This window comes from Echinops telfairi, unplaced genomic scaffold, assembly GCF_000313985.2.
Source record: "Echinops telfairi isolate 266 unplaced genomic scaffold, ASM31398v2 ScPeMD7_7439;HRSCAF=8477, whole genome shotgun sequence".
NCBI lineage: Eukaryota > Metazoa > Chordata > Mammalia > Afrosoricida > Tenrecidae > Echinops > Echinops telfairi.
Window position 1 is genome coordinate 1,032,944 of NW_022111339.1, and position 15,644 is coordinate 1,048,587.

Below are 15,644 nucleotides of genomic sequence, written 5' to 3' on the forward strand. Positions count from 1 at the left end.
ATGAGGACCTAATGCCGGGGGCTTAAGTGGAGAGGAAATGTTTTGAGAATGATGAGGGCAATGAATGTACAAATGCGCTTTACACAATTAATATATGTATGGATTGTGATAAGAGTTGTATGAGCCCCTAATAAAATGATTTTTAAAAAAGAATAAAATAAAACTGGAGAACAACAACAACAAACAACCATCAGCACCAATGAGATCATAACTTCCTTATTTGCTCAAATTACTCTGTCATGATACAGTACAGAGTATACGTGCCAGGTAAAACTAGCTTATGCAATGGCTCAAAAGACACAGAATACACCTGGTCAGCCCCCTCTACTGCCATGAAAATTTACAGCTGTGTAAATCTTGAGTCACGTGGGTTGCAGGAAGAAGCAGATCCCCACCTGTGACTATTGGGAGATGATAAGAATGGAGGCATCAATTCATAGACACCTTAAAGCCGCTTTAACATAGAGAAATTTACATTACGCCGCTAACCACAAAGACACCAGTTCAAACCCACCAGGGAATAGCCATGGAAGTTGGCCATTACCAATCACTATTTTAGCGCTAATGAACATTTTAAAGCTGTATTTTTGGAGATTTTGCCATTTAAATTCTTATACACATGTTGAAAATTTTGCAGAAACTCGCCACATATAGTTTGTTGCCACTCAGATCAACCCTACAGGACAGGGCACAACTAACTGCGCCATTTTTCTCCTGCAAAGCAGTGGGTAGCCTCCAGCTGTTAATCTTGTCCTTAGTTGGCCAACTCATAAGACAGTGTGCCACCAGAGCGACTTAAAATGATGGTCTGAGCAAAACATCTTTCTCAGTATAGCTATGTCCAGATATCTGCGTTGGCTGGGAAAAGTCATGTAAACTAAATGTATTTTTAATATTAAAAGCTGAATAAGCAGTTTCTGTTGAAGAGATTCCGACCCCTAACAAGCCGGCAGGACAGAAGACAACTGGCCCAGAGTTCCGAAGCCTGTGCTCTTCATGGAACCCGCTGTCTCCCCTTCCCAGGCAGAGTCCCCAGTGGGCAAAGAGCCACCAAGACTCCTTGTTCACAAACAAGCAAAACAAACAACACCCCTGGCTAGTCAGAATCTAACATTCCTAAAAGACCCTGGATTTTATTTTTGGTTCTCAAATGGCATACAATAAACTTCAAAGTATACCTAATAATAATAATAAATCATAATAAAAGTCAATATACAATTAGGACAATGTGACAGACACTGTTTTAAGAGTATTGCATGCATGTGTTAATTCCCATTTAATCTTCAAAACAACCCTGGGTTGGTACTATTTATTATCATTTTACATAATAGGAAAACTACAGGAAGATAAAAACTTGCCCAACATCATACTGTTGTATAAGACTTCCAAACCAGGATTTACGCTCGGATTTCAATACAAGAAGCTTCATTTCACTGTGAATGAATATAAAGGGCTAATTATAATACTCTGAAATCATTTCTCATTTACCTCCAGGTCCTACTCTTATTACTTCTATAGGAAAAGAGAAACACAGCTAAATTTTGACAGTAAACACTGCTCTCAAGTATTAGATGCTGCTGTCTGGATGTTTTACATTTAACATCTGTGAAATAGGAACGATCAAGAATGTAGAATCTATGACAGATGTTACGTAACTTGCCTCAAACAAGGATTAATGTCCAGGGTTCAATCCAGGTTTGACTTAAAATCCCATCATTATTTTTTCTGCATTGCAAACATAACTACACAATGTTGCACAAACAACTGTCAAGGATTCAGTATATGAGGGGGTTTTAAAAGGTTCACAGAAAAATGCCGTTAATTTTTAATTCCATTTTCCACAAGCTTTTTGAAGCTCTAATAAGTCGTAGTAGAAAAAGTCTGTAAGAGCTCAAAAATGGGTCCATTTTAAAGTGAAAATGAAGACACAGGAAAAAGTGAAGATCAAAAAAAGTCCTATCACTTAGCCAAGACAGAGAAGTCTGTGTCTTAACAGCAAGCGCCCTGGTGGCAAGCAGGTGAGCACTCTGCTACTAACCAAAAAGTCAATGGTTTGAGCCCACTTCCAGCTCCACGAGAGAAAGGTGTGGTAGTCTGCCTCCCGGACGATTACAGCCTTGAGAACAGTCAGACAGTTAGCTCTGCACGTTGTTCTGTAGGGTTGCTATGAGTCAGAATCGATATCTGCTATGGCTATCCTATAGCAGGATGTTTAACATTATCTTAAATTCTACAGTGACCAGATAACAACCACATACTGCCAAACTTCCAAAGGCACAGCTGCACTCGTACATTATTTTTATGTCGCTCTAAAAGAAAATATATCAATTACCTCAAAACTCTAAGGCTAGCTAGGTTAGCTATTTTTATACATTCTGTTGATTCCATTAACTGAGAAGGAAAAGACTTTGAATACAGTGGACAGACAGTAAATGCATGTTTGCTATGTAAGTGAGTATTCAACCCAAACCCAAAGAGGTTCCTTTGAACATTACAATAACTCCTGGCCTATAAGATTTTCTGCACTACAGATTAACTGAGAAATGAAAATTATGCTGCCTGCTTTAAAAAATATTTAAGTATTTTCATTTACATTAAGTATGTTGATTTTTCCTACAGAACCTTTTGAACAACGCCTGTATGTCATTTACTTAACACAGCCACCGGCTAGGTTCCCAACTAACTGCCCCAGTTTGACAGTCTACTCTGAATTAGACTCACCTACTCAAAGCTTGCTTTCCATCTCTCTGCTCCATCAAAACAGCTCTCACTCATCAATACGACCATGACCTCCAGACCACTATTTCAGAAACCCACAGTACCTGGCCAAGTCCCATCATCACTTGACCATTCAGAAGTGCTACAGGCTGCTGAATAACCACTTCCTCTTCCGGGCACACTCTCACTGAGCCTAGTTCACTAGTAGTTCTCCTGGTGGCTCCTTCACAAACGTATCCCTCTCCTCTACTCAAGCAACAGTCATTGGGATTCCTTAAGACTTACTCCTAAATTCACTCTCCTTCTGTACATCTAGGGAATCAATGCTTATACACGCATAAAGGACCTGAAGATTTGTTCGCTCTAACTTAGATCTCTACTCAAAACTCTACACTAGAAAATTGAACTATCAAATACTAGTTTTCTTTCTCTTCCTCTACAGAATAGAGAGGCAATGGCAATAAATGTAAAATGATAGCACAATGTTTCTTGTAATCAAATCAGGGCTTACACTGGAGTGTGACTTCAACATTACGTGCCTTACTGTCTTCCCCCCAAACCTGGTCCTTTATTCAGTGTGCACTGTGACAAGGAATGCTACCAAAGCGAAGTCTTTGAAATCACCGGCACGCACCTTTTCCCTACCCTCACGCACTCAATTGTTCACCAAGTCCAACTGCTGTGAGCTCTAAACACCTCTCCATGTCAACTACAAGCCCTTGACTGCTCCCAGCTATTGCTGACTCTTACCACATTCATCCTTTTCCATTCCCTTCCCTCGGCACACAGGCACTCTTTTCCTGCAAACACAAATCTGCCTTCCTCGCACCACCACCTCGCAGAACAACCAAGTGTTCCTTAAAAGTCTCTCATTCTAGTGCAAGGAAGAAGAAACTGTTGTTAAATTATTGTCATGATCGTACAACTCCTCTTGATATGACTGAACTACTGAATAGGATATTATGTGGATCACCTGCCAATACTTTAACAATGTAAATAAGTCATTCTGCCCAGGAAAACGTCAAATTTCTCAAAAATCTCTACCTATGTACTGCAGCCCCAACTTTCCCAGTCTTGTCTGACAGTTCTAACCTTCAACACCTAGCTTGGTGCTGCTCATCCTGTAAATAAGGGCCAGCTCAAACGTCACCCTTGTTCAGCAACGCTGCGTCAGTCCCGACTCTAAGGACTGATCAGTGTTCCCCTCGGTTAGGCTTGGTCTCTGCCCCCAACGCCACATGGAACAGAAGCTTACCTAACGGTGACTTGTGGTTCGTATATTGCTTCCAGCCTGTATTTCTGCTGACCTCCACCATCAACGATTCCTTCCCAGAGCCACACTCTTCGATTCTGATACCTACTTGAAGTGATTTCGTGTCAGAAATATTAGGTTCTAATAAAGCCTGTCTAGCTACGACACATCTCTTTTTTTTCTAACACCTATTTCTTGAATACAAAGTAGTGACCACGCAACTAATATGGGAATGATACCAGCACAATAAGAAGATCATTTGGTTCCTGACACAGTTTCTCCAAATACATTAATCAATGAAAGAGAAAAACTGAACAACATGCAAAGACCCTAAAAGCAACACCAAACCTACTGCCATCAAGTCCGTCCTGACACAGTGGCCCCACAGGGCGGAGCAGAGCAGGTTTGGGGGCTGCAGTGTTTCTGGAAGGAATCCTGGTGGCACTGCTGGGTACGCTCTGCACTGCTAATCACAAGTTTGGAGATCCAAACCCAAAAGCTCCTCAGAGGAAAGACCAGCTCTCTGCTCCCATAATGATTTAGACTTCAGAAACCCTCCATTGGTAGGGTCACCATGTGCCGGGACCAATTCTGCAGCAGTGGGTTGGGTGTGACTTTTGGACTCTCCCTAAAAACTGGCTGCCTCAGCTTTCTCATGTGGAATCGCTGGTGGGTTCAAGCCACCAATCTTCCAGTTAGCAGTCAAGTGTTAAGACCACTGTGTGCCAGGGCTCCTTACAGAGACCCTACGAGGAGTGGAAAAGGCTGCAGGTCGAGGAGTGGGAAAGCCTGCAGGTTCGACAGAAGTGTATTCTAACAGTGCCTAACAGCTTCAGGAACTGCTAGCCTTGCCGCTGCAATGAAGCCATCTGGGAACACCGGCAAGTGCAACACAGACCAGAAGGTGCGAGGCTATTCCCTCTTTGCTTCTATCAATAAGGACGCTAATACATATTTACACTTTGAGTTAGAACCCAGCAATTCTCTATACTGTTGCTCAAAATCCGCCAGCTCCGACCATCAAGAGCTGTGACCTTTTGCATTCCCTCCATTGGTGTGGGCTTTTCTGAAATTGTTTTGCCTTTGTTTTCCTTTGAGCACTTCCTTCTAGCACTACAGGATGCTCTAGCTCAACAATATTTATTTTCTGCCCTAGTTCCAGAGCCAGTCATTCCACCACGGCATCCTAGTTCCTTTGCTGGGAAAAGATCATTAAAAATGATCATTAGGAAGCAAGATCCGGGTGTCAGATGCACTTTTTACTTCTGGGCCTAGTCGCTGACAAAGAAATGCATGTGTGTTCATTCACACAAGCCCATACCTACATTCCTACAGGTTGTGCGAACTGCTCCCTCCCTTACCCACTGCCGCTGAGTGGATTCCAACTCAAAGCTGCCAACAAAGAAAGTTGGGAGCCTTGAGTCCCCCTAACAATGCCTTGCGACAGGCTTGGCAATCTGTGTGCAAAGCCCGAGCCGCTGAGAACCCGTGGACCCAACTCTACTCTGATACACCTGGGGTCGACAGGAGATGGAATCAACGATGGCGACCAGGGTATCATTGACAGCAAGTCAATTCCAATGATACTGCTAGATGTCAAAAAGCACTGCTACAAAATCATGGAAATATTTACTAGACAAACAGAGTGAAGCTACCATTTCTTGACCTCTCCTCCTTTTAGGTCTACGGGAGAAAGATGGGGCTCTCTACTCCAGTAAGGAGCTACAGCCTCAGAAGCTCACAGGGGCAGTTCTACCCTGTCCTGTAGGGTCACTGTGAGTCGGCATGGACTCGATGGCAGGCATTTGGTTTTATCAGGCCTCACTTCCTGAAATGCCATTTCCATCTCTCTCAATATACTTACTGCCCGTGGGTCTCAACCTTCCTCCTGCCGCGACCCTTTCACAGTTCCTCATGTTGTGGTGACCCCAACCATCAAATGATTTTCTTTCTTTTTTTTTTTTCATCAAATGATTTTCGTTGCTACTTCTTAACTGTCATTTTGCTACAGTTATGAATCAGGCAACCCCTGTGAAAGAGTCATTTGATCCCCCAAAGGGGTTGCGACCCACAGGTTGAGAACTGCTGGTCTACGCTCTATTTACATCATATCGAAAAGGAAACTTTGGAACCCTTGGGCACTCAAATCTTATTCCTGCAGTTTAAGGAATAAAAAGTCTGGAGGGGCAAGGGCAGGGGAGGACAATGGATGGGGTAAGTTTCCCAAGCAAACTCTCCTAGGAGCTGAAAAATGAGCAGGTGCACTGTCATTATGGGGGAATTCTTTGACACAATTTTCCTGGTCTCTTTCTCACCTTGAGCTTCTGCACAAGTCTCTATGATCACCCTTTGTCCAAAGATTGCACCACCACCAACACACACACACACACACACACACCTGCCAAAACATTCTGAGCTGACTTCTCTGCCTATAAAGTGTCCAGTATATCCCCTTGGAAGCCACTGCTTTGAGAAGACTTGTTTGTGTTTTTTATGTTCATGTACCCTTAGAAGAGTAAGGCTTGTCTACGGCCACCGAGGTTTGTTACCTTGCTGGGTTTAGAATAAACTGCTGGGTTTAGAATAAACCCGAGCCGATGTGGACTGAAACTCTGGGAGCACACTTCTGCTCCACTCAAGTAGCAAGCTGAACATTAGTTTATGCTGGTATCTCCAACTCTGACCCATCACCACACAGCTCCTTCTTTTGTTTATCTTTACATCCCACTCCAACAGTGCAAAGTGTGGCTCCCACAACTACCACCTATTTACTTACTAAACTCCAGTACACAGGTATAGCATGACCAGAATTGTTAACTCATGTCCCCACAGGGTACAACTTTCTCCCAGTCAGAACCCATGACCTATGTACACCTTCTTCAGCCTTTGTGTTAAGACCCCACTGATTTCCTAAAGTTACTACAGCTGGCACCAGTTTGCCCCATCGCCTCCCATGAGGTGGTTTCTTACATCTGAAACAGTTAGATTTGCATGTCACATTCTGCATTCTATCCTGGAATTCCTGCCATCATCGCTTAAATAATTCTTAAAATTTGCATACATTAAGGTTCATTCACTCTGTGCTGTAAAGTTGAACGGGCATTGTGTCTAGTAGCCACAATGATAGTATCATACTTTCACCACCATAAAAAAGGAGTCTCCATGGGCCTCCCCTATCCAAATACATCCCCCTTCACCAAAGCCCTTGGCAACCACTCATCTTTTTCTAGACCGTTTTGCTTTTTCCAGATGATCATAAACCTGAATCCACAGTTTGTAGTTTTCAGAGCAGCTTCTTTCACTTATCAGTATGAATTTAAGATTCATGTATCTTTCACGGCTTGATAGATCATTCCCTTTATACTGCTATATAATACTTGTGTACAGATGCATCACAATTTGCCCACTCACCTACTAAAGGCCATCTTGGCTGCTGTCCTTGGGGGCTGATATAAATAGGCACATGTAGGTTATTCTGTGGGCAAAGGTTTTCAAATCAGCTGGGTAAATCCTTGGGAGTTGTTTTGTGGTTTTTGAACCCTACTAAGAGGTATGTAAGAAGGCAGTGGGGTTCTGTGACATGCCAACATTCCTTCCTCTCAATGGCTAGTCCTCATTTTTATTGTTCACCTTAAACTATTATTATTATTATTTTGCTTTAAATTTTAAATTCTCTACAAATTCAGCAGGCTAACTATCCTGTTTCCCCCAAAGTAAGACATCTCCTGAAAATAAAACCTACTTACAGTTTTGTCTCTCGCTGAAATATAAGGCATCCCCCCAAAAATAAGGTCTCCCAAAAAATAAGGCTCCCCGAAGCTACCGTAACTCTGGACTCTGGACCATAGTGGGGGGCGCTGCCGCGCATCACTGTTGGCCACAGTGCAGCTGGAGCAGACAGGAAGTACGAGGTCTCTTTTAATAAAATAAACAATAAATGTGTACTGTATTCTTCTTCATGGAAAAATAAGACATCCCTGGAAAATAAAACCTAGCGCATCTTTGGGAGCAAAACTTAATATAAGACACTGTCTTATTTTCGGGGAAACAGGGTACCTAGCCTCCTTTCACCAACAGAATAGATACAAGAGAGATGGTCAATTTAACCCCCTTTGCTCTCCATTTACAAACTTGCCTAAAGCCCCACCAGTCTTCACACACACACACACACACACACAATTTTAAGAAGAGTACCTCTACCAGCCACTACAGTAACAACAATCCTGCCTTACCCTCCCATCCTCCTCTAGGTACTAGGATAGAGTAAGTCAAAAATTATTGCTACTAAGGTTCCAGTACCTGCTGGGTTTAAATCAAGCAAAACATGTTTAATTACATCTTTGTGACCTGTGAGTATCTATTGATAACTTTTCACTAGTACGAGGTGCTTCAGAAAGATGATGGGGAAAAAAACACAATTAAAAATGGAACTTTCCCATAAATTTTTAAAGCTCCCACATACACTTGTCTTAGTCTCCCTAGGGTCCTTTCTAAAAAGGAGAGGAGGGGGCCCAATCAGAACAGTGACTCCCAAAGGGCAGCTTCTGGGTCAGTTAAGTTCATGGCAGAGAGGTCAGCTCATAAGGTCATGGTGCTTTTGAAGATTCCAAAGGGGTAATCGCCATACATTTTCTCCAACAACACAGAACAATCAGAGGTGTACTAGGAAGCAGTGGTAAGAAAACGGGCAGCGGCACTGGTGAGAACAAGGCCAGGAAACCGGTTTCTTCTCCAAGGGCAGTCAGCAGTTCAGTCGTAGGACTTTGACAGGAAGCCCCACGGCAGTCACTCTGTGACCCTCATCTTGTTCCCCAAGCCAACAAACACTGAAAAGGGACATCACTTTAGCAAACACTGGGGATGCCCACACTGCCGTTTGACATGATGCACACTGAAGATCCAGGATTCTTTAGGGCAGTGGTTCTCAACCTTCCTAATGTCTGTGACCCTTGAATATAGTTCCTCATGGTGTGGTGACCCCCAACCATAAAATTATTTTTGTTGCTACTCCATAACTGTCATGTTGCTACTGCTATGAATCGGGTGGCCCCTGTGAAAGAGTCGCTCGACCTGCAGGTTGAGGACTGCTGCTTTAGGGAATCCGGGGTTAGAGGCAGAAGCACCACTTTCAGAAGTACAGAAACCTACATACAGGCTGTGTCAAGAAACAGCTTCAGCCTGTCTCTCTGAATACCCTTTTAGAAGAAAAAGAACAGATAGAACCTAGCAGCAGAAAGAAAGCCAAAGGAACATCACAGCTTTACATTTTGATATTTTTGCTTAATAAAGGTTTCTAAGATTGGCAATATTTTGGACTTATTCTCTTCACCAATATCTCAAAGGTGGTCTATATTCACAAATCTTCTCTGCTAGGTCTCTCCCATTTACTATTCAACCCACTTATAGCTGATTGTTGCCCCCATCCTTCAATTCAAACTGTTCTTCCTAGAGGCTACAATGATCTAATTGCCAAATCCAATGGAAAAGTTCCCGTGCCAATTTCACTAAGCTTGTGTTACATGGACACCGAAGCTGACTTCCTCTCTTTCATACTTCCTGCTCATCTGCTGTGACACCACACTCGTCACTGTCTGGACACCATGTAGCTACCCTTCTGGGGCTCCACCAGTCTTTCAATGTTGGCGTTATCCAGAGTTCTCTATCTTCAGTCTCCTCCATCTTCTCATTCTCCACCCCTTTTCACACTCTTCACAGCTCTCCTGCATTCTGAATTTCATGTATCGCTCAGAGGCAACTTCCAAATCAGCCAAGATTTAGATCTCTCCCCCAAGTTTTGGGTAAAGGATTTAGTCACCCTTTCTGCAAAGAACTGCCTCACACACTTTCCCTACAGAAAACAATGGGGTCCGGATTATCCTTGCGCCAGGAGGCTGTTTCATGTTTCATAACTGCACCCCTGCAGCTGATTCAACACAGGTTAGCACCTGACCCAGAGGCCACGAATCCACGCCATAGCACTCAATGGGAACCTCTGCCCAACTAAGAGTGATGTAAATTAGCTAGGCCAATCTGGTGAATCCCTCAGGAACCTGAAATAGAAAAGAAAGGCTAAGCCAGCCAGCAGAGAAAGGAGAAAGCCAGCAGCAGCGAGCAGGACCCGGCTAAGTCGCTGCAACAGTACTGGCAGGTGGGAGCCGCACTTGGGCGGTTCCGACTCACAGGGACCTGATGCACCAAAGAACAAAAACAGCCCAGTCCCGAGCCATCCTCACAACTGGAGCTCACCCCCTGAGGCTGCTTCCTCTTTTCAACTGGCCCTAATTCACGTACCAAGCATGACGTCCTCCAAGGACGGGTCTCTCCTGATAGCGTGCCCAAGCGCTTTAAGACCAAGTTTCACCATCCTCACTTCTAAGGAACATTCTGGCTACACGCCCTCCAAACCAGATCTGTTCTGTTCTTCTGGCAGAACACATTGTGTTCTTCACCAAAACCACAATGCAAAGGCATCGGTTCTTCTGCCTTCCTTATTCATTGTTCCGTTTTTACCCATGAGGCAACTGAAAAACGCATGGCTTCTTGGGGCAGGCATGCCATAATTTTTAAAGGAGTCTTTGCCAGCAGATACGTCCTACACACTTAGCAACCCTTTGTTTACTTTACTGTTGCTGCCATGGGTGCTGATTGTGGATTTGGAGTAAAAGGAAATCTTTGCCTATCGTGATCACGTTCCCGATTGGCCCAGCTATGAGGACTTTTGTTTTCTCGACAGTGCAGTGTAAGCCATTTTGAAAGCTGTAGTCTTTGATCCTCACCAGCAAGTGTTTCCAGGCTCTTCCCTCTCAGCAAGCAAGGCTATGTCAGCTGCCGAACACAGATTGACAAGGAGCCTTCCTCCAGTCCTGATGCCTGGCTTTTCTTTACACACTCCAGCACTTGGATTACTTGTAGTTTGAGTAAGTAGGTGAAAGAATTACTTGAACAGTGGGGTAAATTAAAAGCTATGGATTTTAGCTGTTGAGGGCACTTAAGAGCCACCTAACTGCAAAAGATCTGCTCCTGCTCTTTCTGTGGGGCTTAGCTCTTTGGCTTCTCCCTATTTCTATAAAGTCAGATCACCTGGCCGCTGCTGCTGCTGTCATCAGGTTGACTCATAGTGACCCTTTGTGTACCGACTAGACTTGCTCCCCAGGAGTCTCAAGGTTGTGACCTTTCAGAAAAAGATCTCCAGGCCTGTCTTCTAAAACACGTCTGGGTCGGTTCAAATCACCAGCCTTTAGCCTAGTAGTCTAGCACTTCACCATTTGTGCCCAACCAGACATAAAACCTCATCGATCCAAACACTGATCTCACTCATCACCATTAGATTCTTTGTTCACGGCAAGAACCAAACAGAGCCAGAAACCCAAGTGTTACCCTTGATTTCTCTCTCCATTCTTCTGCACTGATTATGTACTGGACTAACCACAAGTTTAATAGTTCAAAACCGCCAGCTGCTCCAAGGGAGAGAGATGAGGCTTTCGACATCTATGTTCAGTTACAATCTCAGAAACAATGGGGGCACCTCTATCCCATTCTACAGGGTGACCATGACTCAATCGGTGAACCGATAGTGAGTTCCAGTCTGCTCCTCTCCACCCCTACCACTAACCAAATCTGGACCACACAACCTACTACAACAGCCTTCTTATAAGTGAGTGTGCTACTTCCAGTCTTGGCCTTGCATCAGACCTACCTTCAAGTTATCTGTGTAATCTGACGAAAATCTAAACACCAGCATGTCACACCAGTTCCAATCCTGGATGCCCTCCCCCCCATCTCCCACGGAATAAGATCTACGCACAATAAAGTTTCCTGCAATGCCTCACACGCGGGTCTTTCACTCAGCTGCTCCTTGGATGTATTCTCCCTTGCAATGACCCACAATGGCTTGTAGAGTGTAGTTCATTCACTATTCTTTCCCTGCTCTAGTGATGTCCAGCCCCATGCCTTCTCCTAGATCCTGCTCATCTTTTAAAGTTGACCCACAAGCCCCCAGGGAGCTCACTGGACCTTACCCTTTCCAAGGCCACACACATCCATAGCACTCAGTTTTAACCTCTCCCTCGCCACTGTCTCATGTCCCTTCTGAATTTAAAAACAGCCCCTTAGCTATGAGTGCTCAGACCTGGCACAAAGTAAACGTTCAATAAAAGCTTCTGAATGGATGACTAAGTAAGTACTGGGCAAACACATGCATACAAAGCTTCTAGCATAGTATCTGTCACTGTAACACAGTATGTGCTCAATAAATGAGCACTATTGTTGTCTACTTTTCTACATGCATGATTTTAGATTCATTTGATTTTTGCAATTATCAATTGGTATTTCCCAAAATGTCAACATGGATCACTGGGAATTGTTTGGTTTCTTAATTCCTTGACTTCAGGAGAAATTTTATACCACTCTCGTACTTTTTAATACAAACAGTTGTATAGTCAGGCAAGCAAAACAAAAAATTCAACATTACTGTAGTTTATTCCAACTCAAGGGACCCTACAGAAGAGAGCAGAACTGCCCACATGATGCCCAAGGCTCTAATCTTTATGAAAGTGGACTATCACATCTTTCTACTGGTGGCTCAAACCGCCAACCTGTGGGTTGGCAACGGAGGGAGAGCTTAGCCACTGAGCCACCAGGGCTCCTTTGGTAGGAAAACATCTATTTGTTGAAATACGAAGTATAAGAAATTAGACAATTATATTTACTAATCCTTTTAAGACTAATGACTGTCAATACTGGTGGGGGTGGGGGGTGGAGAGAAACAACAGGGAGTCAAGCATCCCCAAGATCCATTCTATTTGGTTCCATCCTGTTAACAATACTTTAAAAGACACACTTCCTTATTTCACCACTTCCCATCGTCGTCCCTTATCTTGGGTTTCTTCCACACTGTCCCAATTCAGTATAATCAAGGTGCATAGACTTTTCCAAGGCATTAGTGTGTTCCAGTGATCGGGGAAGGGCACAGGGCTACCAAAGCCTTCAGGAATGCAGGGCCTACCACCTGTCCAGGTGGCCATGATGAGGGATGTATTTGACTCCACAGGCATCTGAGATGAGACGTTTCTCAGACACCATGTCCTCAACTTCATCCGAATTAAGCTAGGTGAAACCCTACTTCTTGGAGATGTGGATCTTCAGGCACCCAGGGATCTTGAACTTGGCCCTGCTTAAGGCCTCATCACAGGCTCCTTGCTTTGAAGCTTAGTTCAGATGGATGAGATCACCAGTCAATGTGGCCTAGTCACCAGCGTACCCTGGAGTTTCCCAAAAGCACCTCCATCAAGATTTAGAGCCTAGGTTAGGGACTGCAGAAATCAAGTCAGGCCAGAGCCATTGAAGAGCTGCCAAGGGTTGTCTCCAAGGTCCCTTAGGGAAGCCTATACATACCAACAGGCTTTGAACACTACAGAGTAGGGTGCTGTTTGCAGTCATTGCAAACCAACCCCCACTGGAAGGATGGCTGGTTTAATTGATTGCAGAGAGAAGTTACTTTTAATCTCAAGTATTTGGGCTTTATCTATTTAAGATCATTAGACCTCACACAAACTAAAATAGGCAATGTGGTGTAGTGGAAGAAAAAGGACTCAATCCCGGGCCAGTGGAAATTAATTTCCAATCCTGGCTTACTTATGACCAGGGAATCTTCCAGCGGTCCCATTTTATCATCTTGTCCAGATCCAACCAACATACAAGGGGATTTCAAAAATTGGTGGGGGCAGTGGAATTAAAAGATGATGGTATTTTTCCAAGAATTTTTTGTAGACCCACCTGCTCCTTCATATATGTGTGTCAAAACACTTTGTAAAGTATCCAAACACAAGTATCTACATGTGACCTCCTCCCGGGGGACGGGCAACAGAAAAGTGGGTGAAGGGGGATGTCAGACAGTGCAAGATATGACAACATAATAATTTATAAATTATCAAGGGTTCATGAGGGAGGGAGTAGAGGGGAAGGAGGGGAAAAAATGAGGAACTGATGCCAGGGGCTTAGGTGGAGAGCAAATGTTTTGAGAATGATGAGGGCAATGAATGTACAAATGTACTTTACACAATTGATGTATGTATGGATTGTGATAGGAGTTGAAGGAGCCCCTAATAAAATGATTTTTTATAAAAAGTATCCAAGTGGTAGTAACAAAGGATAAAGAGAGTCTGTAATTGAAACACTAATGTTAACCAAATCCATTGTTGTATCCATTAAGATGTTTCAAGGTAGAATAAAGTTGTCATGTAAGTCGCATTTGTACTTTTTAAAGTTGACAAGAATGTTAAAAAGACCAGGGTTCGTGGCTGATTGGCTGCCTTTATAAAATCGCTAACACGGCCATAGCCACCCTGCCACTGCCCAGCAATCCAATCAACTCTACCCACATGTCTGGCTTTGTTTAACATTAAATCCTTCAACTCATTTCAGGAACAATAAAGCTTCCTAAAACAGTTCATTCCAGTTTAGAAGAATAATGTCTTTAAAACAATATACTCCCTGGCCAATCAAGCCAAGGAAAACCCTCCATATTCTGGAAAAAACTGTGGCCAATCTTTGGAAATTCTGTTGAGTGCAAAAACATCACCTGACGCTAAACTTGTCTTAAAATGCTGGGAGAAACCAAACGCTGCACAGCAGCAGGTCAAAAACAATCCACTCTTCTATTCTGTGACTTCAAAGCTTTATTACCTCTGACACTTCCCCTTTGCTCCCTTCCTTTGCAACTGGGCCAGAGTTGCCCAATACATTTGGTGTGCCTCACTCAGAAGGCAGGCACTTGGGAGAAACACACATGCACGTGCGCACACACACATGGACACATGTTAAAATAACAGGACAAGAGGAAGAGGTGTGGAAAGAAGAGTAAGGCTGTGCTGGGGGGAAGAGAGAAACCACGGGGGAATAGAAGGGTGAGAAAGAACATGGGGAAAGGGGGGGACAAACGGCGAAATCTGCTCTTCCAGAAATAATGGTTTATGTTTATAAAAGAATGATGTTTCCAGGAAGTGAATCTTGGCATTACACAACAGAAAGTCATAAAAAGACCTGACAGGGAAAATAATCGAGACAGCAATGCCATAAATATACTCCAAACTCCAACCAATCTCACATGCGCTTGCCCTCCTTTCTGCCCCAAACCATTACATTTGTTTAAATGGAGTCACTCAAACTAAACACGGCACATTGCAGTGTTAAATAGACTGTAATCACAAATCTCAGATATCATGGAAAGTCAGCGTTGGAAATTTCCTAAGTCACCATCCAGCTCTACCCCTCACCACTGAGAGGAAGGAGCAGAGGCCCTCCCCTGTCTTGTGACATGCCTAAAATCACAAATGACTGCAAGAATGGGGGGAGGAGGGGGCCAGGATTCTTTGTCAGGAGGGTCTGCTTCTATAGCACACTGCCTGTGATTGTACATGCTGATCCTTTACCACCAAACACACACTTACAATGATAAAGTTTGTCAAGTTCAACAAAAGCTTCCTGACAACCAGATCACATGTAAACACTTCACAGCACAGAACCACTTTACAAATTACGTAATTTTTTTTAAAGCAAAGCCTTCACACAAATATTAACAAAGTGTCCTAGCAGAAGCACAAGAGGTGGTCCAGTAGTTCCCATTCCTCTGCCATTTACACTAAGAAATGTAACAAAACGTGAAAAGTACTTCTCT

General features: G+C 43.6%; 1 protein-coding gene and 1 non-coding gene across 4 annotated transcripts in view; both read right to left on the reverse strand.

Moving 5' to 3' along the window:
* Positions 1 to 15,644, reverse strand: part of RANBP9 (RAN binding protein 9) — an 84,894-nt gene that overhangs the window by 67,780 nt on the left and 1,470 nt on the right. Inside the window, exon 1 of one of the 3 annotated variants that reach the window (XM_045298689.1) lies at positions 3,974 to 4,045. The exons of the other annotated variants lie outside the window; for them this stretch is intronic. Coding sequence (XP_045154624.1) covers positions 3,974 to 4,034 — 61 coding nt within the window. The 5' untranslated portion in view covers positions 4,035 to 4,045. Of the gene's footprint in view, positions 1 to 3,973; positions 4,046 to 15,644 lie in introns of those variants that run through there. 3 annotated transcript variants of the gene reach the window in all.
* LOC115872692 lies at positions 13,326 to 13,455 on the reverse strand. Its single transcript, XR_004048008.1, has one exon. It is a non-coding gene; the product is annotated as a small nucleolar RNA SNORA70 (small nucleolar RNA).